Source organism: Myxine glutinosa, chromosome 9 (assembly GCF_964187855.1).
Source record: "Myxine glutinosa chromosome 9, kmMyxGlut1.1, whole genome shotgun sequence".
NCBI lineage: Eukaryota > Metazoa > Chordata > Myxini > Myxiniformes > Myxinidae > Myxine > Myxine glutinosa.
Window position 1 is genome coordinate 73,109,144 of NC_136269.1, and position 19,156 is coordinate 73,128,299.

General features: G+C 40.7%; 1 protein-coding gene across 1 annotated transcript in view; it reads left to right on the top strand.

Moving 5' to 3' along the window:
- LOC144893724 (cadherin-15-like) overlaps nt 1-19,156 on the top strand; it is a 180,160-nt gene that overhangs the window by 67,123 nt on the left and 93,881 nt on the right. The window contains exons 6-7 of the mRNA XM_078785104.1: nt 5,893-6,027; nt 14,302-14,484. Coding sequence (XP_078641230.1) covers nt 5,893-6,027; nt 14,302-14,484 — 318 coding nt within the window. The remainder of the gene's footprint in view (nt 1-5,892; nt 6,028-14,301; nt 14,485-19,156) is intronic.

Genomic DNA, 19,156 nt, shown 5'->3' on the forward strand with positions numbered 1-19,156 from the left:
GGCCTAGAGACACACACACTCTGGCAGGATGGCTGGAAGGATGGCCTCGAGGCACACACGCTCTGGCAGGTCTCTGGTAGGATGGCTGGAAGGATGGCCTAGAGGCACACACACTTTGGCAATATTCTGGAAGGATGCCCTCTAGCCACACACACTCTGGCAGGATGGTTGGAAGGATGGCCTAGAGGCACACACACTCTGGCAATATTCTGGAAGGATGGCCTCGAGGCACACACACTCTGGCAGGATGGCTGGCAGGATAGCCTGGAGGCACACACACCTGGCAGGTCTCTGGTAGGATGGCTGGCAGGATAGCCTAGAGGCACACACACTCTGGCAAGATGGCTGGAAGGATGGCCTCGAGGAACACACACTCTGGTAGGATGGCTGGCAGGATAGCCTAGAGGCACACACATCTGGCAAGTCTCTGGCAGGATGGCCTAGACTAGAGGCACACACACTCGCTGCTAAGCTGTCAACCCTGGGTTCGAATCTCGATCCAGCTATAAACTGTCATCCCGGTGTTTTACAGGCAGGGTGATTCATCAGTGTGTGCGCCATCTCTCGGATGTACTTTAAACTGGGGGTCCCATCTGCTCAGATTTGTTGGTTGGCATCAAAGATCCCATGGTGCCCTTCGTGAAGATTAGGTGAGTTATTGCCGACACCCTGATCCAAAATCCCAATTCCTGTCCTGACTTTGAGTCGGAGTGGCGACCCGACCAGGATTGTAGCCGAGTAACCACTTTGGCAGCACCAATGCTCCACATATGGTGTGGTATTTGATGATGTTGATGATGAAGATGAAGATGATGATGATGCTGATATCTCAATAATTCAACCAACAACTAAGAATCTTGTTTCTCACAGTCTGAGAGTCCTTTCGGTGCTTTTTTGCAAACTCCAAGCGGGCTTTCATGTGTCTTTCACTGAGGAGAGGCTTCTGTCTGGCCACTCTACCATAAAGCCCAGATCGGTGGAGTGTTGCACTGATGGTTGTCCTTCTGGAAGTTTCTCCCATCTCCACACAGGATCTCTGGAGCTCAGCCAGTGACCATCGGGTTCTTGGTTACCTCTCTTACCAAGGCCCTCTCCCCCGATTGCTCAGTTTGGTCAGGCGGCCAGCTCTAGGAAGAGTCCTGGTTGTTCCAAACTTCTTCCATTTAAGAATTATTGAGGCCACTGTGCTCTTGGGAACCTTCAATGCAGCAGAATTTTTTTGTAGGCTTCCCCAGATCTGTGCCTCGACACAATCCTGTCTCTGAGCTCTGCAGGCAGTTCCTTCCACCTCATGGCTTGGTTTTTGCTCTGATATGCATTGTCAGCTGTGAGACCTTATATAGACAGGTGTGTGCCTTTCCAAATCATGTCCAATCAATTGAATTTACCACAGGTGGACACCAATCAAAGTGTAGAAACATCTCAAAGATGATCAAGAGAAATGGGAGGCACCTAAGCTAAATTTCAAGTGTCATAGCAAAGGGTCTGAATACTTATGTCAATGTGATATTTCAGTTTTTTTTTTTTAATAAATTTGCAAAACTTTCTAAAATCCTGTTTTCTCTTTGTCATTATGGGGGTATTGAGTGTAGATTGATGAGGGGAAAAATGAATTTAAACGATTTCAGCATAAGGCTGCAACATAACAAAATGTGAAAAAAGTGAAGGGGTCTGAATACTTTCTGAATGCACTGTATATACCCCAAAAGGGTTAATATAATATCATGACCCTTCCTGCCGCTAACGTGGCATTTTTTTGTGGTGGCCTTTACAGTCGCTACTCCTGTTTAACACAAAACTGAAAGGGAAGAAACCCGGGGTGTGTTCAGTTACTAAGCAGCAAGCTCGCACTTGCCAAGCCAGCCAATCCTTGTCAACAGTTTTGAATGAAGTGCTTGCTTGAATGCTTAAACCACAAGGAACTTGGTAAATTAACACACCCCCGACGTTCTTGAGGCCCGACCATAGATCTACTGTTATCTATATACTCCAAAGAGGAATGAGCCTTCCTGCCGCCCCGTGGGGATCGGGTGTACGAGTACCCAAAATTCCGTTTTACAAAAAAATTGTACCTGCATGCCAAAGAGGCATCTGTCTTTGATAGTCATTTAGTTGTTGGTGTTCTTGTTGTTGTTGTTGTTGTTGTTGTTGTATAGCCCCAGACAGTTCTCTCAAACAAGTCCTGGACAGTTCACAAAGACAGCCGATCGATCTCCCAGGAGCGACCCAGAGATCCCCCACATCCAGGATGGTGTACCCCACCTTCACAAAGACAGGGCCATGACAGAGCTCGACAGATTTAGATCGTGAAGGAAGGAGAGGGAGAGAGAGAGAGAGACAGAGAGTGAGAGTGAGATTGAGAGAGAAGGGGGAGAGGAGGAGAGGAGGAGAGGAGGAGAGGAGGAGAGGAGGAGAGAAAGAGAGAAAGAGAGAAAGAGAGAAAGAGAGAAAGAGAGAAAGAGAGAAAGAGAGAAAGAGAGAAAGAGAGAAAGAGAGAGCAAGAACAAGAGAGAAAGAAAGAAAGAGAGACGAGAGGGAATGAGCCGGTCCATGGTGACTGGTCGACACTATGGGCATGACCGCGCTGCCCTGATTAATCGGGGCAGCAGGGAAGAATGGGGAGGATTTGGCCCCCGACTTGTGTTGGGGGGTAAAACCACCATGAAGAGGCATCCGGAATAGTTGTGATAGTCCTTTATTTAAAGTCACCGCTGGAGATTGGTGTTCTTTTTGAAACGCAACAAAAATGATCAAAGTTGAAATACTTAATGTAAAATCGTCTTATGTGTGTGTTTGGAAACTTTGGACAGTTTTAGATTTAGAAACATCAATGCTGTTTATAAATAAAAAAATTGGAGGAGATTTAAGATCAGCAAATAGAGTCACGTGAAAAAGTAAGTCCACCCCATGTAAAGTTTTGACTTTTTCAACATATTTAAACATACAGCTATTTGATCTTCATTTCAACAATATTGACAGATAAAGGTGATATAATATAACAAACATCATGAAACATTTACATTTTGTAGTCCATTGTATAATTTAATAAACATAAATGCAAATTTCGCATGTGGAAAAAGTAAGTACACCCTTGGCTCTAATAGGTGCTATTGCCCCCTTTGGCAGAAACAACCTCAAGTAGGCGTTTCTTATAACTGTCTACCAGTCTCTGACATCGACTGGGAGAAATTTTTGCCCACTCCTCCATGCAGAATTCTTTCAGCTGTGCGATGTTTGAGGGGTTTCTTGCATGTACAGCTCGTTTCAAATCCCCCCACAACATCTCGATGGGATTTAGATCCGGGCTTTGACTTGGCCATTCCAGAACCCTCCATTTCTTTCTTTTCAGCCATTCCTTGGTGGATTTACTGGTATGTTTAGGGTCATTGTCATGTTACAAGGTCCACCTTCGGTTGAGCTTCAACTTTCCGACAGAAGGCCTCACATTATCCTCAAGCACCCTCTGGCACAATGAAGAATTCATCGTGGATTCGATGATGGTGAGCTGCCCAGGCCCTGATGCAGCAAAGCTGCCCCAAACCATAATATTTCCACCACCATGCTTTACAGTTGGTATCAGGTTCTTGTGGTCAAATGCCATCTTTGGTTTTCGCCAAACATGTCTTCTGGTACTGTGGCCAAATAACTCTACCTTTGACTCATCTGTTCAGAGGACATTGTTCCAGAAGTGCTGGTCTTTGCCTCGGTGTTCATTGGCAAACTTTAGTCTTGCCCTGATGTTCTTTCTGGACAGCAAAGGTTTCCTCCTGGCACACCTCTCATGTAGATCAAATTTGTGCATCCTCTTTCTAATGGTAGACTCGTGCACTTTGACATCAACAGTGGCAAGAGCTACCTGTAGGTCCCGTGATGACATTCTGGGGTTCTTAAAGACTTCTTTCAGCATCTTGCGGTCTGCTCTCAGGCTGAACTTGCTGGGGCGGCATGGCCTGAACAAGATGGCAGTTGTTGGGAATCTTCTGCACTTGTAGATGATCTTCCGGACAGTCGAATGATTGATTTCAAATTGTTTGGAGATCTTTTTAAATCCCTTCCCAGACTTGTAGGCATCTATAACCTTCTTTCTGAAGGCCTCAGAGAGCTCTTTTGATCTCGGCATGGTGACGCCGCACACTTCAACAACAAAGAGCAAACCAAACTAAATGTCTGAGGTTTAAATAAGACAGGTTCCTCCAAGATCCTCTCTAATGATGTTCTAATCATTTGCACCTGAGCTGGTGCACCTGATTCTAATTTTAGGTATTTGAAGTAGTGATAAATGTAGCGGTGTACTTACTTTTTCCACATGCGAAATTTCAATTTATGTTTATTTAAATTATACAATGGACTACAAAATGTAAATGTTTCATGATATTTGTTATATTATATCACCTTTATCTATCAATATTGTTGAAATGAAGATTAAATAGCTGTATGTTGAAATATGTTGAAAAAGTCAAAACTTTACATGGGGTGTACTTACTTTTTCACGTGACTGTATATAATTCCCAGAGTCTGTGCTTTGCCTTTCACTGGCTGAATCACCATAAATAGTGCTTTTACACAACGCTGTAGTTATTGAGAAGGGAGAGTGTAAAGATGAAATCATCCCAGGAGGTGGTACAGCAGGCAGTCAAGCTGTACTTCTGATAAATATTAATAAACGATCTTTATAGCTGTCGGTTGAAATATGAAACTTGTGACTTTCAGATCACTTGATTTGGGAGAGGTTTGTTACTTGCGAAAATCCTCCATCCATCATAGAATAGAAGATTTTTCAAGGACTGTATATTGGTTCGTCTTGTGCGTTATTCTGTCTGCCTGTCTATCTGTATTTCAATCACCTACAGGTTACAATTTTAAACTGATCTTTATGAAACTTCACCGAATGGTAGAATTGGTCATAAAGAAGAAACCTATTAATTTTTTACGTCATAAGGTAAACAAAAGCCAAAGGTCAACAACCTTAATTTTCTAAAATCATCAATTTTCATCCAATTGACTAGATGCTTGAAGAGGATTTACATATCAGGTCACTGAATTCAGCCACCAATTATTTTTGAAGTCAACATCGGTCAAAAAGTCAACTTAGGCCAAATGTCAACAACTTAAGGTAGAATTTATAAATTCCTCAATTTTCATCTGATTGACTTGAAATTTGAAGAGGATTTGCATATCAGATCACTGAATTCAACTGCCAATTGTTTTTAGGTCAACATAGGCCAAAAGTCAACAACTTTTTTAGGGATTTCGCGAGTATCGTGCAATGCACAACATATTTGTTGTTTGTTTGTTTGCTGGTTTTTGCATCAATCAAGAAATTTAAATCTGGAACTTGTAGAAATCTATTTAATCATACCTCTTTCCTCTTCCAAAAACCTCAAACTCAACCCTCGTTTTGGGCCAGCCAGATAGCTCAGAGATAGCATTCCAACACTTGAGCAATCTATTCTGAATTCCATTCCTGGTCCGACTATAAACTGTCACTCTGATGATTTGCCAGGAGGGTATTGCATCAAGTACATCATCCTTCAGAGGGAACATTTATGTGCGATCACATTTGCTGATGAACATTAAATATCCCACTGCACCTTTTAAAAATACACAGATGAGGCTTCAATAGAATAGGCCATTTTGTGCTGGTAACCTTGTGAAAATATACATTCCTGTTGTCAAGTGAAAGGGGCACTGCAACAGCATCACCAGTGCACCCCCAGGAATGTTGCAGACTGGCAGGTAATTATGCATGTGCATGAATAAACCTTGATTGTAATACCAGCTAAATACTTCAAATGTGATTAATTATGACATCATAAGTGTACAGCAATCTTTACTATTTACAAGTGGAGTAACGGTTGTCTTCTATCTGTGCCCCCTTCCTAATCATCCCAGTTGGTGAGCTGCTACACGCTGACACTACAAGTTGTGGACATGGCTGGCGATTCGAACAGCCTCAGCCACACGGCTACTGCAAGCATTGTTGTACAAGATGCGAATGATAATGAGCCTCGTTTCGCCCAAGACTCGGTGAGCCTCCCATGTGCATGCATCTGCTGTTCCACACCTGGCTACAGTTGCTCAGCCATACCACTCATCCAACTTCTTGCTCCAAAGTTACACAGTCGAAGCATTCATACAAGAGCAGGTTTTCCCAGAAAAAAAAATACTAGTCCAGAATGGCTTGATTTTTCTTCTTGGACTAATGGATTGTCAATTTATATATGAATCTTTATATGAATATATATGAATATATATTCTTGATTGTTCTTCTTGATTGATTTTTCTTCTTGATTTTTCTTCTTGGACTAATGGATTGTCAATTTATATATGAATCTTTATATGAATATATATGAATATAATATATATGAATATATATGAATATATATGAATATATATGAATATTTATATATGAATATATATGAATTTATATATGTCAATATCTGCTCACCTTCACTCTTTCATTCCTCTTTTCTCCCGCCTGTGGAACAAACTCCCACACTCCCTTCAATCCCTCTCCTCCCTCCAGGTCTTTAAAACAGCTGTTCACCACCATCTCTTATCTTCCCCCATCCATAACCTTGATCTTTTCTACCCCCACTAATTCACCCCAGATCCACCTTGTTTGAAATTCCAACTTCTTTCCTGGAAATCCTGGCAGTGTCCATATGTTTATACCTCTCCCACCCCCCCCCCCCCCTTCACATGCCTCCCCCCCCTTCACATGCCTCCCCCCCTTCACATGCCTCCCCCCCTTCACATGCCTCCCCCCAAAGCCCTCTCCCTCCCACAGATCTCTCGATGTCTCCATGTCTCTCGGTCCCTGCTCTCAAATGTTGTGTTTGTGTCCTTCCCCCTCTCTCCCCATCTTGTCTACCGCTCCCGATGTTATTTGTTTTGTGTGTCTGTTTGTCTTTCTGTGTGATTGATGTTCGCGCTTTCACGAGCCTCGATCTTGTATACAAAAAAAAAAATAATAATAATAAAAAAAATTCATATATTATATAGTTTACTCTTTCGGCCTTCAGGGCAACATGGAATGGGCTCTAAAATGCCACCTATGAAAACAGTGCCATCCAAAATCCCCATAACCAAATAGGATAATGTTCAATCCAACGTTTTAATCACAAGGTCGCCTTCATCAAGGACTATGTAGATTGTAGACCAAATGTGCAAAAAAAAAAAAAAATCTGAGACCCAAATCTTTAAGAAAATTCATTGCGTTTGTAATTATATTTCATCATGGAGCAAAAGAAATCGTGTAGTTTACAAAAAAAAAAAAATTTTTTGAATCAATATATTCCAAAAATTTGATTAATGGTGGTCTTTCTTTCTTTGTAGGTTTGCGCTTAAATTAAACAAATCAATTGTCTTAATGTGACCAAGGGACAATGGTGGAGCTTTCACTTCACAGGTTGGAGAAAGACACTATGTGATATCAGTGCACCTTTAGGGATATTACTAGACAATGGACAAAATTGCTTCAGTGTATACCTGTGTGTTTTGTGTACAAAATGAGTTTTCTTTGATTTGCATCATGATGTAGTCACATGATGCTTTATTTGCTGCTTGTTGCCATCATTGAGTTGTGTTTGAAACTTGCTCAGATTTACTCACAAGGCCTCGCATGCTTGACTAATCCCCTTCTTGTTTTACATCCCCATCTCTTTGCTATATATCCTCCTCCCTCGTCCCACAACTGTATTTTTATTTTGTACATGTCCTTGGTCTCAATTGTTATACCAAACGTCCCTTCATCATATACTCTGTTGTACCATATCATTGTTTTTGGTACTGGTGGTCTGGATCTTTCCTTCCTATCTTAATCTCTGAGCTCTGCTCACCTTTCTCCATCTAATTTATTCCTCTCTTACCCCTGACGGATACATTTATTATAAAATATATATTTTTGTCCTCTCTCATCCACCACCCTACAGGTCTCCCACTCCCATCCTGCCTCTCAGCTCCCCAAACCGATCTGCCTTACTCCATCCTTTCCTCCCACTCCACCGACTACCCTTCCTACTCTGCCCACCATTCATCTTCCTCATTCCTGCTCCTCCCTCTTTAATCTTTTCTACTCTCCCCCAAATCTCTGTTCCTCCATCCATCCTCACTTTATGGACAGATCCGGCATTATGTGTAAAGCGGTGTTGGGGGCTTAGGTGGCCTGACCCATCCAGTTTAGATCCAGTGCCCTCCCAGTTTCAGATTGTAAACTTATATTTAAAAAAATCCATGACAAATTATTAATCAAATAAAAGTTAGGCACAACAGGTTAATAATTATGATGATAATAATGACTTATGGGAAAGAATGATGGTAATTACCTCCGCCACCAAAAGTGGATGGAGGTTATGTTTTCACCCCTGTCTGTCCGTTTGTCTGTCCGTTTGTCCGTTTGTGAAACAACATATCTCAAAAAGTTGTCGACGGATTCAGACGAAATTTGGCAGGGATGTAGCGTATGTGACAACGACGATATTATTAGATTTTGGTGAAGATGCGGATTCGGATCCGGCTACTAGAATTTTTTAAGTGATTCTTCGCCATTGCCTTCACCTTTGCCATTCTTCACCATAGGGCCAAACACTATACATAGCAGGATATCTCAAAGTTGTGGACGGATTTGGACGAAGCTCAGTGGACCAGTTGGGTGTCTGACAAGGACAAATAGATTCTATTTTGGTGAAGATCTGAATTTGGATTCGGATATAAGAATTATTTAATTTTTTAAGTGATTCTTCACCATTGGGAGATCGGGCTAAAAACGATACATTGCGGGATATCTCAAAAAGTTATGGATGGATTTGGACACAACTTGGTCGACAGGTTGTGGTGTGACGAGGAAGAATTGATTCTTCCGATATGAGAATTATTTATTTTTGGACGAAATTTTCAATCTTCACCATTGAGTGATGTGGCCAACCAGGTGGAGGTATGCTCTCTACTGAGTGCCGTTCTAGTTTGTACTGTGTGGATATTTAATGATATTCTGCTGTCAAAGGATTTAATTATTTCCTTGTTTATTATTGTGATCTCAGTGGAATACAATAGTAGTGAATACAAGCAAATTGATTCAGACGATTTTTTCTAAAATGATCCTCCCTCCCCCTGCTAAATAAGCGGATGCACTCCCACCCAAGAGCATTCATGCTGCTGTTAGGTCTGTCTGAAGGTCTCCAACATCAGAGTTGCAAAATATCTTGTCAGATATCTCTACCCATCAACTTTGCATCTCCTGGCATTATCTTAGACATCTATGTCTCACCATGGTGGCGATTTTGCTCTTGATGTTCATAACTCTTTTCCAACAGTGTCTCTCCCTCTCCTGCCCTGGTCCCTCCATCTCCGACCTTACAGAGTTGCGCAGTGTGTGTGACATTGTGCCTCTTGTTTTGTGTCTTTATCTATGTTTCTGTGTGTATCTATTAACACAAACGACAAACAACTTCCTTTCCTTCCCCATCTTTTACGACTCGATACAATAAGCTCTGTGTTCAAGCATGGCTTCTCTGCTACCCTCCCACCACAGTTCTCTTTCGTTAATCTGTAGGGATTTATAATGTAACTACAACCCTAACAGTCCTCAAGCTACAGTCCATGGTATTGCAGCTCAGGCCTTTTGTAAAACAGCTGCAATAACTCGCTTTGTCTCTTTTTCTACTCGCATCTATCCAAAAAAGCCTAATTCTTTTTTCGATTTCGATATGTCGGACTTCCCCGCAAGATTGTCCAACTCCTCTTGCCTCTTCTGATCATGTCCATGTGGAAGGACTTGCAGTGCATTCAGAAAGTATTCAGACCCCTTCACTTTTTTCACATTTTGTTATGTTGCAGCCTTATGCTGAAATCGTTTAAATTCATTTTTTCCCTCATCAATCTACACTCAATACCCCATAATGTCAAAGAGAAAACAGGATTTTAGAAAGTTTTGCAAATTTATTAAAAATAAAAAACTGAAATATCACATTGACAAAAGTATTCAGACCCTTTGCTATGACACTTGAAATTTAGGTCAGGTGCCTCCCATTTCTCTTGATCATCTTTGAGATGTATCTACACCTTGATTGGAGTCCACCTGTGGTAAATTCAATTGATTGGACATGATTTGGAAAGGCACACACCTGTCTATATAAGGTCTCACACCTGACAATGCGTATCAGAGCAAAAACCAAGCCATGAGGTCGAAGGAACTGCCTGCAGAGCTCAGAGACAGGATTGTGTCGAGGCACAGATCTGGAGAAGCCTACAAAAAAAATTCTGCTGCATTGAAGGTTCCCAAGAGCACAGTGGCCTCCATAATTCTTAAATGGAAGAAGTTTGGAACAACCAGGACTCTTCCTAGAGCTGGCCGCCCGGCCAAACTGAGCAATCGGGGGATAAGGGCCTTGGTAAGATAGGTGACCAAGAACCCGATGGTCACTCTGGCTGAGCTCCAGAGATCCTGTGTGAAGATGGGAGAAACTTCCAGAAGGACAACCATCAGTGCAACACTCCACCGATCTGGGCTTTATGGCAGAGTGGCCAGACGGAAGCCTCTCCTCAGTGAAAGACACATGAAAGCCCGCTTGGAGTTTGCAAAAAAGCACCTAAAGGACTCTCAGAGTGTGAGAAACAAGATTCTGTGGTCTGATGAAACCAAGATTGAACTGTTTGGCTTCTGTCTGGCCACTCTGCCATAAAGCCCAGATCGATGGAGTGTTGCAGTGATGGTTGTCCTTCTGGAAGTTTCTCCCATCTCCACACAGGATCTCTGGAGCTCAGCCAGAGTGACCATCGGGTTCTTGGTCACCTCTCTTACCAAGGCCATTCTCCCCAGATTGCTCAGTTTAGCCGGGCGGCCAGCTCTAGGAAGAGTCCTGGTTGTTCCAAACTTCTTCAATTTAAGAATTATGGAGGCCACTGTGCTCTTGGGAACCTTCAATGCAGCAGAAATTTTTTTGTAGGCTTCGCCAGATCTGTGCATCGACACAATCCTGTCTCCGAGCTCTGCAGGCAGTTCCTTCGACCTCATGGCTTGGTTTTTGCTCTGATATGCATTGTCAGCTGTGAGACCTTATATAGACAGGTGCGTGCCTTTCCAAATCATGTCCAATCAATTGAATTTACCACAGGTGGACTCCAATGAAGGTGTAGAAACATCTCAAAGATGATCAAGAGAAATGGGAAGCACCTGAGCTAAATTTCAAGTGTCATAGCAAAGGGTCTGAATACTTATGTCAATGTGATATTTCAGTTTTTTCTTTTTAATAAATTTGCAAAACTTTCTAAAATCCTGTTTTCTCTTTGTCATTATGGGGTATTGAATGTAGATTAATGAGGGAAAAAATGAATTTAAACGATTTCAGCATAAGGCTGCAACTTAACAAAATGTGAAAAAGTGAAGGGGTCTGAATACTTTCTGAATGCACTGTATCGCCTTCGTGGTCTTCAGGTAATTGTCAAAATGCCGACATGTATGCAGCTGAATGTGTTTAAGGCAGATTGATCTCCTGTAAAATCTGCTCTACCCCTAACAGAGACTGGTCCATTATCCCATCAGTTCCTGACCTCAAGAGTTCCTGAATATCAATCAGCAGACTGCTTTCTCTGCTCCACTAGCTCACCCCTCCTTGTCTCCAATTGTCCCATTCAACATCCCAATTTTGGTGCACCAAGACATGAGGAAATGACAAAAAAGTGACATGTTCTCCCCCTGGAAGTAAAACCCAACTAATGTGAATCTATAGTTGATCCGTCTTCTCATAAACCCACAACCACTGCGTATCAGCCAGAGGCCAACAATAAGCTCATCTGGATTTAAATAAAAGCCGCTTGAGTCATTCACCAGTCTCAAAAGCCTGGTGGCAGCTGATCAATCTGTCTTCAATAAACATTACCCTTCTATACCTTCAATTCAAAAAGATTGAGTCAAGTTGGACATGTTGGACCTTAGTCTGGTAAAGTCCCTGATCTGCTACCCCCTCCATCCACTGTGCACTACTCCCACTCCCACCCCCAATCACAGTTGCTCTCTGCTACCTGTGAAATTCTTTCTCGTGAACGTTCTGAAGTTCTTCCTCAATCTTGATGGCTCCTCTGCAAATGCACTTGGCATTGTTGGCAATGTGATCCTTAAGAACTGTACTTTGGTCCTATGTTCTCTTCTTTCCTCACTCTTTTCCAGGTATTTCTCAAATCGTCTCCTGCATTCATTGCAAAAAGGTAATAATGTCACTGATATTTATAAGAAGGTTTCCAAGTCTGATCTACTTAACTACAGACAGGTCAGCCTTCTCTGGTTCATAAGAAAAGTGATGGAATCAGTCATTGGTGCAGTCCTCAGATGTTATACTCTCTCCAACACTCTAATCTTTGATAATTAGTCAGCTTCTGGCCTTGCTATTCTACCATGGAGATGTTGCTTCTTTCAACCAAACAATGTATCGATGCACCAAATGTCAAAGGAGAGATCAAGGCCATCTCTTTTGATAGTTCTGGAGATTTTGATTGGCTGGCACTCAGTGTTAGCTTCCAAGCTGTCTGACAATGATAAATCAGGGAGCCCTTCTCGAATGGGTATCTAATGTTCTGTACAAATTGGAAGTTTGGTTTCTTTTGATGGAATTATGACTCGTGATCTCCTTCTTGAGGCTGGAGGCCACAAAGAGGATTTTAGGAGAAACCTTATTCTCAAACATCAATGGCCTTTTCACTTCCTTGGAAAATCGTCCGTACAATATTGCCGTATGACGTCTCCATCCTTTGCAGCCCCTCACTTCAGTGTGCCAATCTTGTATTGCATCCATTTTTACAGAATTGGCAAAATTAGTCATTTGTTAGCTACTTGGAAGTAGTGTGTGTGCATGGAAGAAGTTTCGGGAACTGAGTGGCGTGCTGACGAGGAGGGGAGTGTCGTTGAAGCTGAAGGGAAAGGTGTATGCTGCATGTGTGAGAAGTGTTATGATTTATGGGAGCGAGACATGGGTAATGAACGTAGAGCAGCAACGAAGGTTGGAAAGGGTGGAAATGCGAATGGTTCGGTGGATGTGCGGAGTATCGTTGAGAGAGAGGAAGACAAATGATGAATTGCGAAAGATGATGGGAATAGAGCCTGTGATGGATGCTGTGAAGAGGAACAGGTTGAGATGGTTTGGTCATGTGTTGAGGAAGGATGAAAGTGACTGGTTGAGAAGAGTGATGGAAATGAATGTAGAAGGAAGTAGAGGACGGGGAAGACCGAGAAAGACTTGGCTAAAGATGGTGGAAGAAGAAATGCGGGCAAGGGGGTTAACAAGGAGAGATGCAGAAAATAGGGCAAAATGGAGAAGATTGTCATGGGGACCGCAAGGCTAACCCCCGCTCTAGCAGGGAAAATGGCCTTAAAATGCATGTTGTTGTTGTTGTTGTCAGCTACTTGGAACGTTCTTTTATCACAGGAAAATTCCATGCTCTCCCATAAGGTTTAGCTTTCTGACTCCCCAATTTACTTCACTGGCAAACTGAGAGTTGGAGGCCCTGGAGCATCACTTCACCAAACTGGCCCGAAAGGCTGGCTGACGTCTCGTTAATCTTTCGGAGTTAAGTAAGTTCTGAAATGCTCAAAGCTATCTTTCACTGTGTTGGTGCCAATTTAGGGTTGTTGATCTGTTTCACTCTTGCTTTCCTCGAGCAGATTGTTTTGAAGGATCTGCATGTTATTTGCATGTGTTGGCTGGAGGCCGATTCACAGCATCTGCTGCTTCTTACAAATTGATGGACTCTCAGTTTTCCATTGGTTCACTTCTGCTTTTGCTTTCTACCTCTATCCTTCCTGAGCCAACCCAGGTCACGTGTGTTCTTTATCACAAACCCAGACCTGATACCCTCCCCAATGTTTTCAGCTGAATTCTCAGCTGCATTCCTTCATCACTCCATCATCTCATGTGTGGACCCAACTCTCTGTTTTTGTTGTCTCGTGTCCTTCCCTCCAGTCTTTCAAGATTCCTACCCTTCATTGCCTCATGCTTTCTCCTGTACCCACATCTCTTCTCTCTTCTACTCTCATTGACCCTTTCCTTTATGCCATTCATCCACTAATGTGCAGTGTCTTTGTCTCATGTTCACCTTTGATCCTCGATCAGTCTGTGAACCTGCTGCACTACATGTGCTGAGATTTCTTTATTAAATCAAAAGTATTGACAATATTGCAGATGTGACGCTTTATGATCCACATCCATGTGCTTATCATTTATCATGGAGAACTAGATATGAAAGTTCTGAGCTGGAGGGAGGAGAGAGAAAACAAAATACAGCCAAGGATGCTTTCCTCATTTCCCGCAGCTGGAGCTGTCGGTAATGGAGGGCAACTTGGTAGAATTGGGACGCCTTGCAGTACTGGATGCTGATATGCGTGGCTCCTCTGCTTGGCAAGCTCACTGCACGCTCACTGGAATGGACACCCACTCATTTTTCAGCGTCTATACAGATCCAGAGAGCAATGAGTGCGTCGTCGGCCTTCTTCAAGTGGGTGCTTCAACTATAAACTGCTCATGCATTCTTACTGCCTTCATTCATAGATTTTAACTTTTGGATGATAATTGAACAATTGTCTATGATTTTGATAACATGGTGGAATAACTCTTTTTTTGTATTCCAAGCTTTAATAATTAAGGCTTTCTTGGAACAAAAAAACTGTGGATTATCAAACGAATAGAAAACTGCACCTAAATGCATATTGCGATAACATAGGTGTTTCTGACAGACTAAATACATAGAATCATTACCTTCAAAAGTTTCTGGCTGATTGTTATTGTACACCGCTCCTTTCCTATGCCACCTCCAGGCATTGCAAATCGTCATTGCCGGGCACCGAAGGGGGCTTGGCAGTGACGCACGCTGAAAGAGAGTACTCAGTTTTCACTCTGGTTTCTTGTTTGTTTGTTTTCTTGTTTCCTTGGTTGTCCGGACGATATCTCAGCCATCCTTTGAGCTAGGAAGCTGAAATTTCGGCACAATAGTGAGCAAGTCCTTTGTCAAAAACGGTATTTTTTGTTTTTTGATTAATCAATTAATTGAGGAGTTATTTAATTATTAGCGTTTAATTAAGTACTTATTTAATTAATTAAATTTCATTTCTCTTCTGACCATTATTAACTCAGGCACCTTTTGAGTTAGGAAGCTGATATTTGGACATGCCAATGACCAGGTGATTTGGCTGCAAAGGATATTTTTGATTTATTAATTAATCAATTAATCGATTAATTATTTAATTATTCGATTAATGACAAAAAAAATTTTTTTTTTAAAGTTACAGATTCTGATGAAATAGTGGTAGTTTATGTGTTCTCTGACCAAATTGATTAATAATTTAATTTTTTTATGATTATTATTTATTTATTTTCATTATTAATCATTTATTTATTTTCTTTCTCATTTGGCCAATATCTCAGGCACCTTTTGAGCTGGTAAGCTAATATTTGGACATGAGTGACCAAGTGATGTGGCTATCAAGGATATTTTTGATTTATTGATTAATCATTTCATCTATTAAGTATTTATTGATTAATCGATTAATTATTTATTGAGTAATCAATTAATTATTTAATTTTTTATAAATGACTTATTTAATTAAATTTCTAAAAGATACATCTTCGGATGAAGCACTAGTGCTTTAGGTATGCTATTGTACACCGCTCCTTTCCTATACCATCTCCAGGCATTGCAAATCGTCATTGCCGGGCACCAAAGGGGGCTCGGCAGTGACGCACGCTGAAAGAGAGTACTCAGTTTTCACTCTGGTTTCTTGCTTTCTTGTTTTCTTGGTTGTCCGGGCGATATCTCAGCCATCCTTTGAGCTAGGAAGCTGAAATTTCGGCACAGTAGTGAGCAAGTCCTTTGTCAAATACGGTATTTTTTGTTTTTTGAATAATCAATTAATTGAGGAGTTATTTAATTATTAGCGTTTAATTAAGTACTTATTTAATTAATTAAATTTCATTTCTCTTCTGACCATTATTAACTCAAGCACCTTTTGAGTTAGGAAGCTGATATTTGGACATGCCAATGACCGGGTGATTTGGCTGCAAAGGATATTTTTGATTTATTAATTAATCAATTAATCGATTAATTATTTAATTATTTGATTAATGACAATAAAAATTTTTTTTTTTAAGTTACAGATTCTGATGAAATAATGGTAGTTTATGTGTTCTCTGACCAAATTGATTAATAATTTAATTTTTTTATGATTATTATTTATTTATTTTCATTATTAATCATTTATTTATTTTCTTTCTCATTTGGCCAATATCTCAGGCACCTTTTGAGCTGGGAAGCTAATATTTGGACATGAGTGACCAAGTGATGTGGCTATCAAGGATATTTTTGATTTATTGATTAATCATTTCATCTATTAAGTATTTATTGATTAATCGATTAATTATTTATTGAGTAATCAATTATTTAATTTTTTATAAATGACTTATTTAATTAAATTTCTAAAAGATACATCTTCGGATGAAGCACTACTGGTTTAGTTATGCGATTAGCCAATTGATTATGAAAATATTTTGTGATAATCTTTTATTGATTTTAATTATACAATTAATCAATCAATTAGTGTACACCTCTCCCTCCCAATGCAGCCTCAATGAGCTGCACTGCGGTATTGCCGGGCGCCGGAGGCGCCCCGGCAATGCCGCGCTGCAGCATATTTAATTATTTGGCATGGGGCGGTGTACTTTGAATGTATCTGTACTTGTTTGTTTTCTTTCTTGGTTGTCCGGACGATATCTCAGCCATCCTTTGAGCTAGGAAGCTGAAATTTCGGCACAGTCGTGAGCAAGTCCTTTGTCAAATACGGTATTTTTTGTTTTTTGAATAATCAATTAATTGAGGAGTTATTTAATTATTAGCGTTTAATTAAGTACTTATTTAATTAATTAAATTTCATTTCTCTTCTGACCATTATTAACTCAGGCACCTTTTGAGTTAGGAAGCTGATATTTGGACATGCCAATGACCAGGTGATTTGGCTGCAAAGGATATTTTTGATTTATTAATTAATCAATTAATCGATTAATTATTTAATTATTCGATTAATGACCCAAAAAAAATTTTTTTTTAAGTTACAGATTCTGATGAAATAGTGGTAGTTTATGTGTTCTCTGACCAAATTGATTACCAATTTAATTTTTTTATGATTATTATTTATTTATTTTCATTATTAATCATTTATTTATTTTCTTTCTCATTTGGCCAATATCTCAGGCACCTTTTGAGCTGGGAAGCTAATATTTGGACATAAGTGACCAAGTGATGTGGCTATCAAGGATATTTTTGATTTATTGATTAATCATTTCATCTATTAATTATTTATTGATTAATCGATTAATTATTTATTGAGTAATCAATTAATTATTTAATTTTTTATAAATGACTTATTTAATTAAATTTCTAAAAGATACATCTTCGGATGAAGCACTAGTGGTTTAGTTATGCGATTAGCCAATTGATTATGAAAATATTTTGTGATAATCTTTTATTGATTTTAATTATACAATTAATCAATCAATTAGTGTACACCTCTCCCTCCCAATGCAGCCTTAATGAGCTGCACTGCGGTATTGCCGGGCGCCGGAGGCGCCCCGGCAATGCCGCGCTGCAGCATATTTAATTATTTGGCATGGGGCGGTGTACTTTGAATGTATGTGTACTTGTCCGCATTTTTTTTTTGTAATGCCATCCCTAGATGTAGAGCTGGCAATGCCATAGCTTATGTTCTTCAAGTACATTTAGACTCTTCCTACTTTTAAAATACATGTTCTGGGCTTATTAAAGACTCAGGTGACAGAAGCCGGTAATAATGCAATGTCGGCTGGTAGTTGTTCTTATTTGGCAAAGAATGGCATACGATGCCCAGCCTGCAGCTAGATTTGGGTGCCAGCTTTGCTACATGGACAGTTCCAGAGAGGTCATGGCTTGTGGTGAGGCCTCCAGGTTCAAGATCCTGAAGCTCTTCCAGTGGCTGCACATGCAATGGATAGATAGATGGGAAATAGACGGGTACTGAAATAGATACATTCCTTCTGAAGTCAGGTGAGACTGACATTTTCCTGGATCGGAAGACATGTTTTATTTGTCAGATTAGCACATAATCAACTAGAACAGCACTCAGTAGAGAGCATACCTCCGCCAGGTGAAGAGTTTACGTTTTGTATCCCAGAGTAGACCAGAAAATCACAATACAGAATCACATTGAATCAAAATCATCCGTCCACAACTTTTTGAGATATCCTGCTATGTATCGATTTAGCCATATCACTCAATGGTGAAGAATCACTTTCAAATTAAATAATTCTCATATCCGAATCCATAATCAGATCTTCACCAAAATCGAATCTATTCGTCCTTGTCAGACACCCAACCGCTCCACCAAGTTTCATCCAAATCCGTCCACAACTTTTTGAGATATCCTGCTATGTATCGTTTTTTGCTCTATCTCCCAATGGTGACGAATCACTTAAAAAATGTCTAGTAGCCGAATCCGGATCCGGATCTTCACCAAAATCTAATCATTTCATCCTCGTGACATACGCTACATCTCTGCCAAATTTCGTCCGAATCCGTCCACAACGTTTTGAGATTTTGTTCATAAACAAACAAACAAACAAACAGAAGGGGTGAAAACATAACTTCCATCCACCTTTGGTGGCAGAGGCAATTAATCAGCAGCGAATGACATGAGCTGGAAGCCACAAAGTGGAGTCTTCTGCAAAGAAGAAGATAGGGTATTCCTGAGCTTACCCCTCATTCCTCCCCATACCCATTGTTTGTCCAAGTCTGCCTCTATTTTGTCCTTCAACCCTGCTGTTGGTGTCCTCACTCTCCCTCTACTGTTGCTTTTGTTCTGTTGCGAGACAATGTACCTGATATGTTCAGTGTACTCGCTCTTCCATGAGCCTTGACCTTGTATACAAAAATGGTTGTTTATGTCGATGAGGAATAAGACTGCACCCAAAACACTTCCTTGGGACTCTCCAGCTAACAATTCCAGAATGGGATTGAAGTTCCATTGATAGTGACACATTTACTGTATGGATGCATGAATAAGTCAGAAAGCCATGTATGAAGGTGATCGTATTCACCACAAACAACATGCTTGGCAAATGAAGCAGGGTGCCAGCCTGTCCAAAGC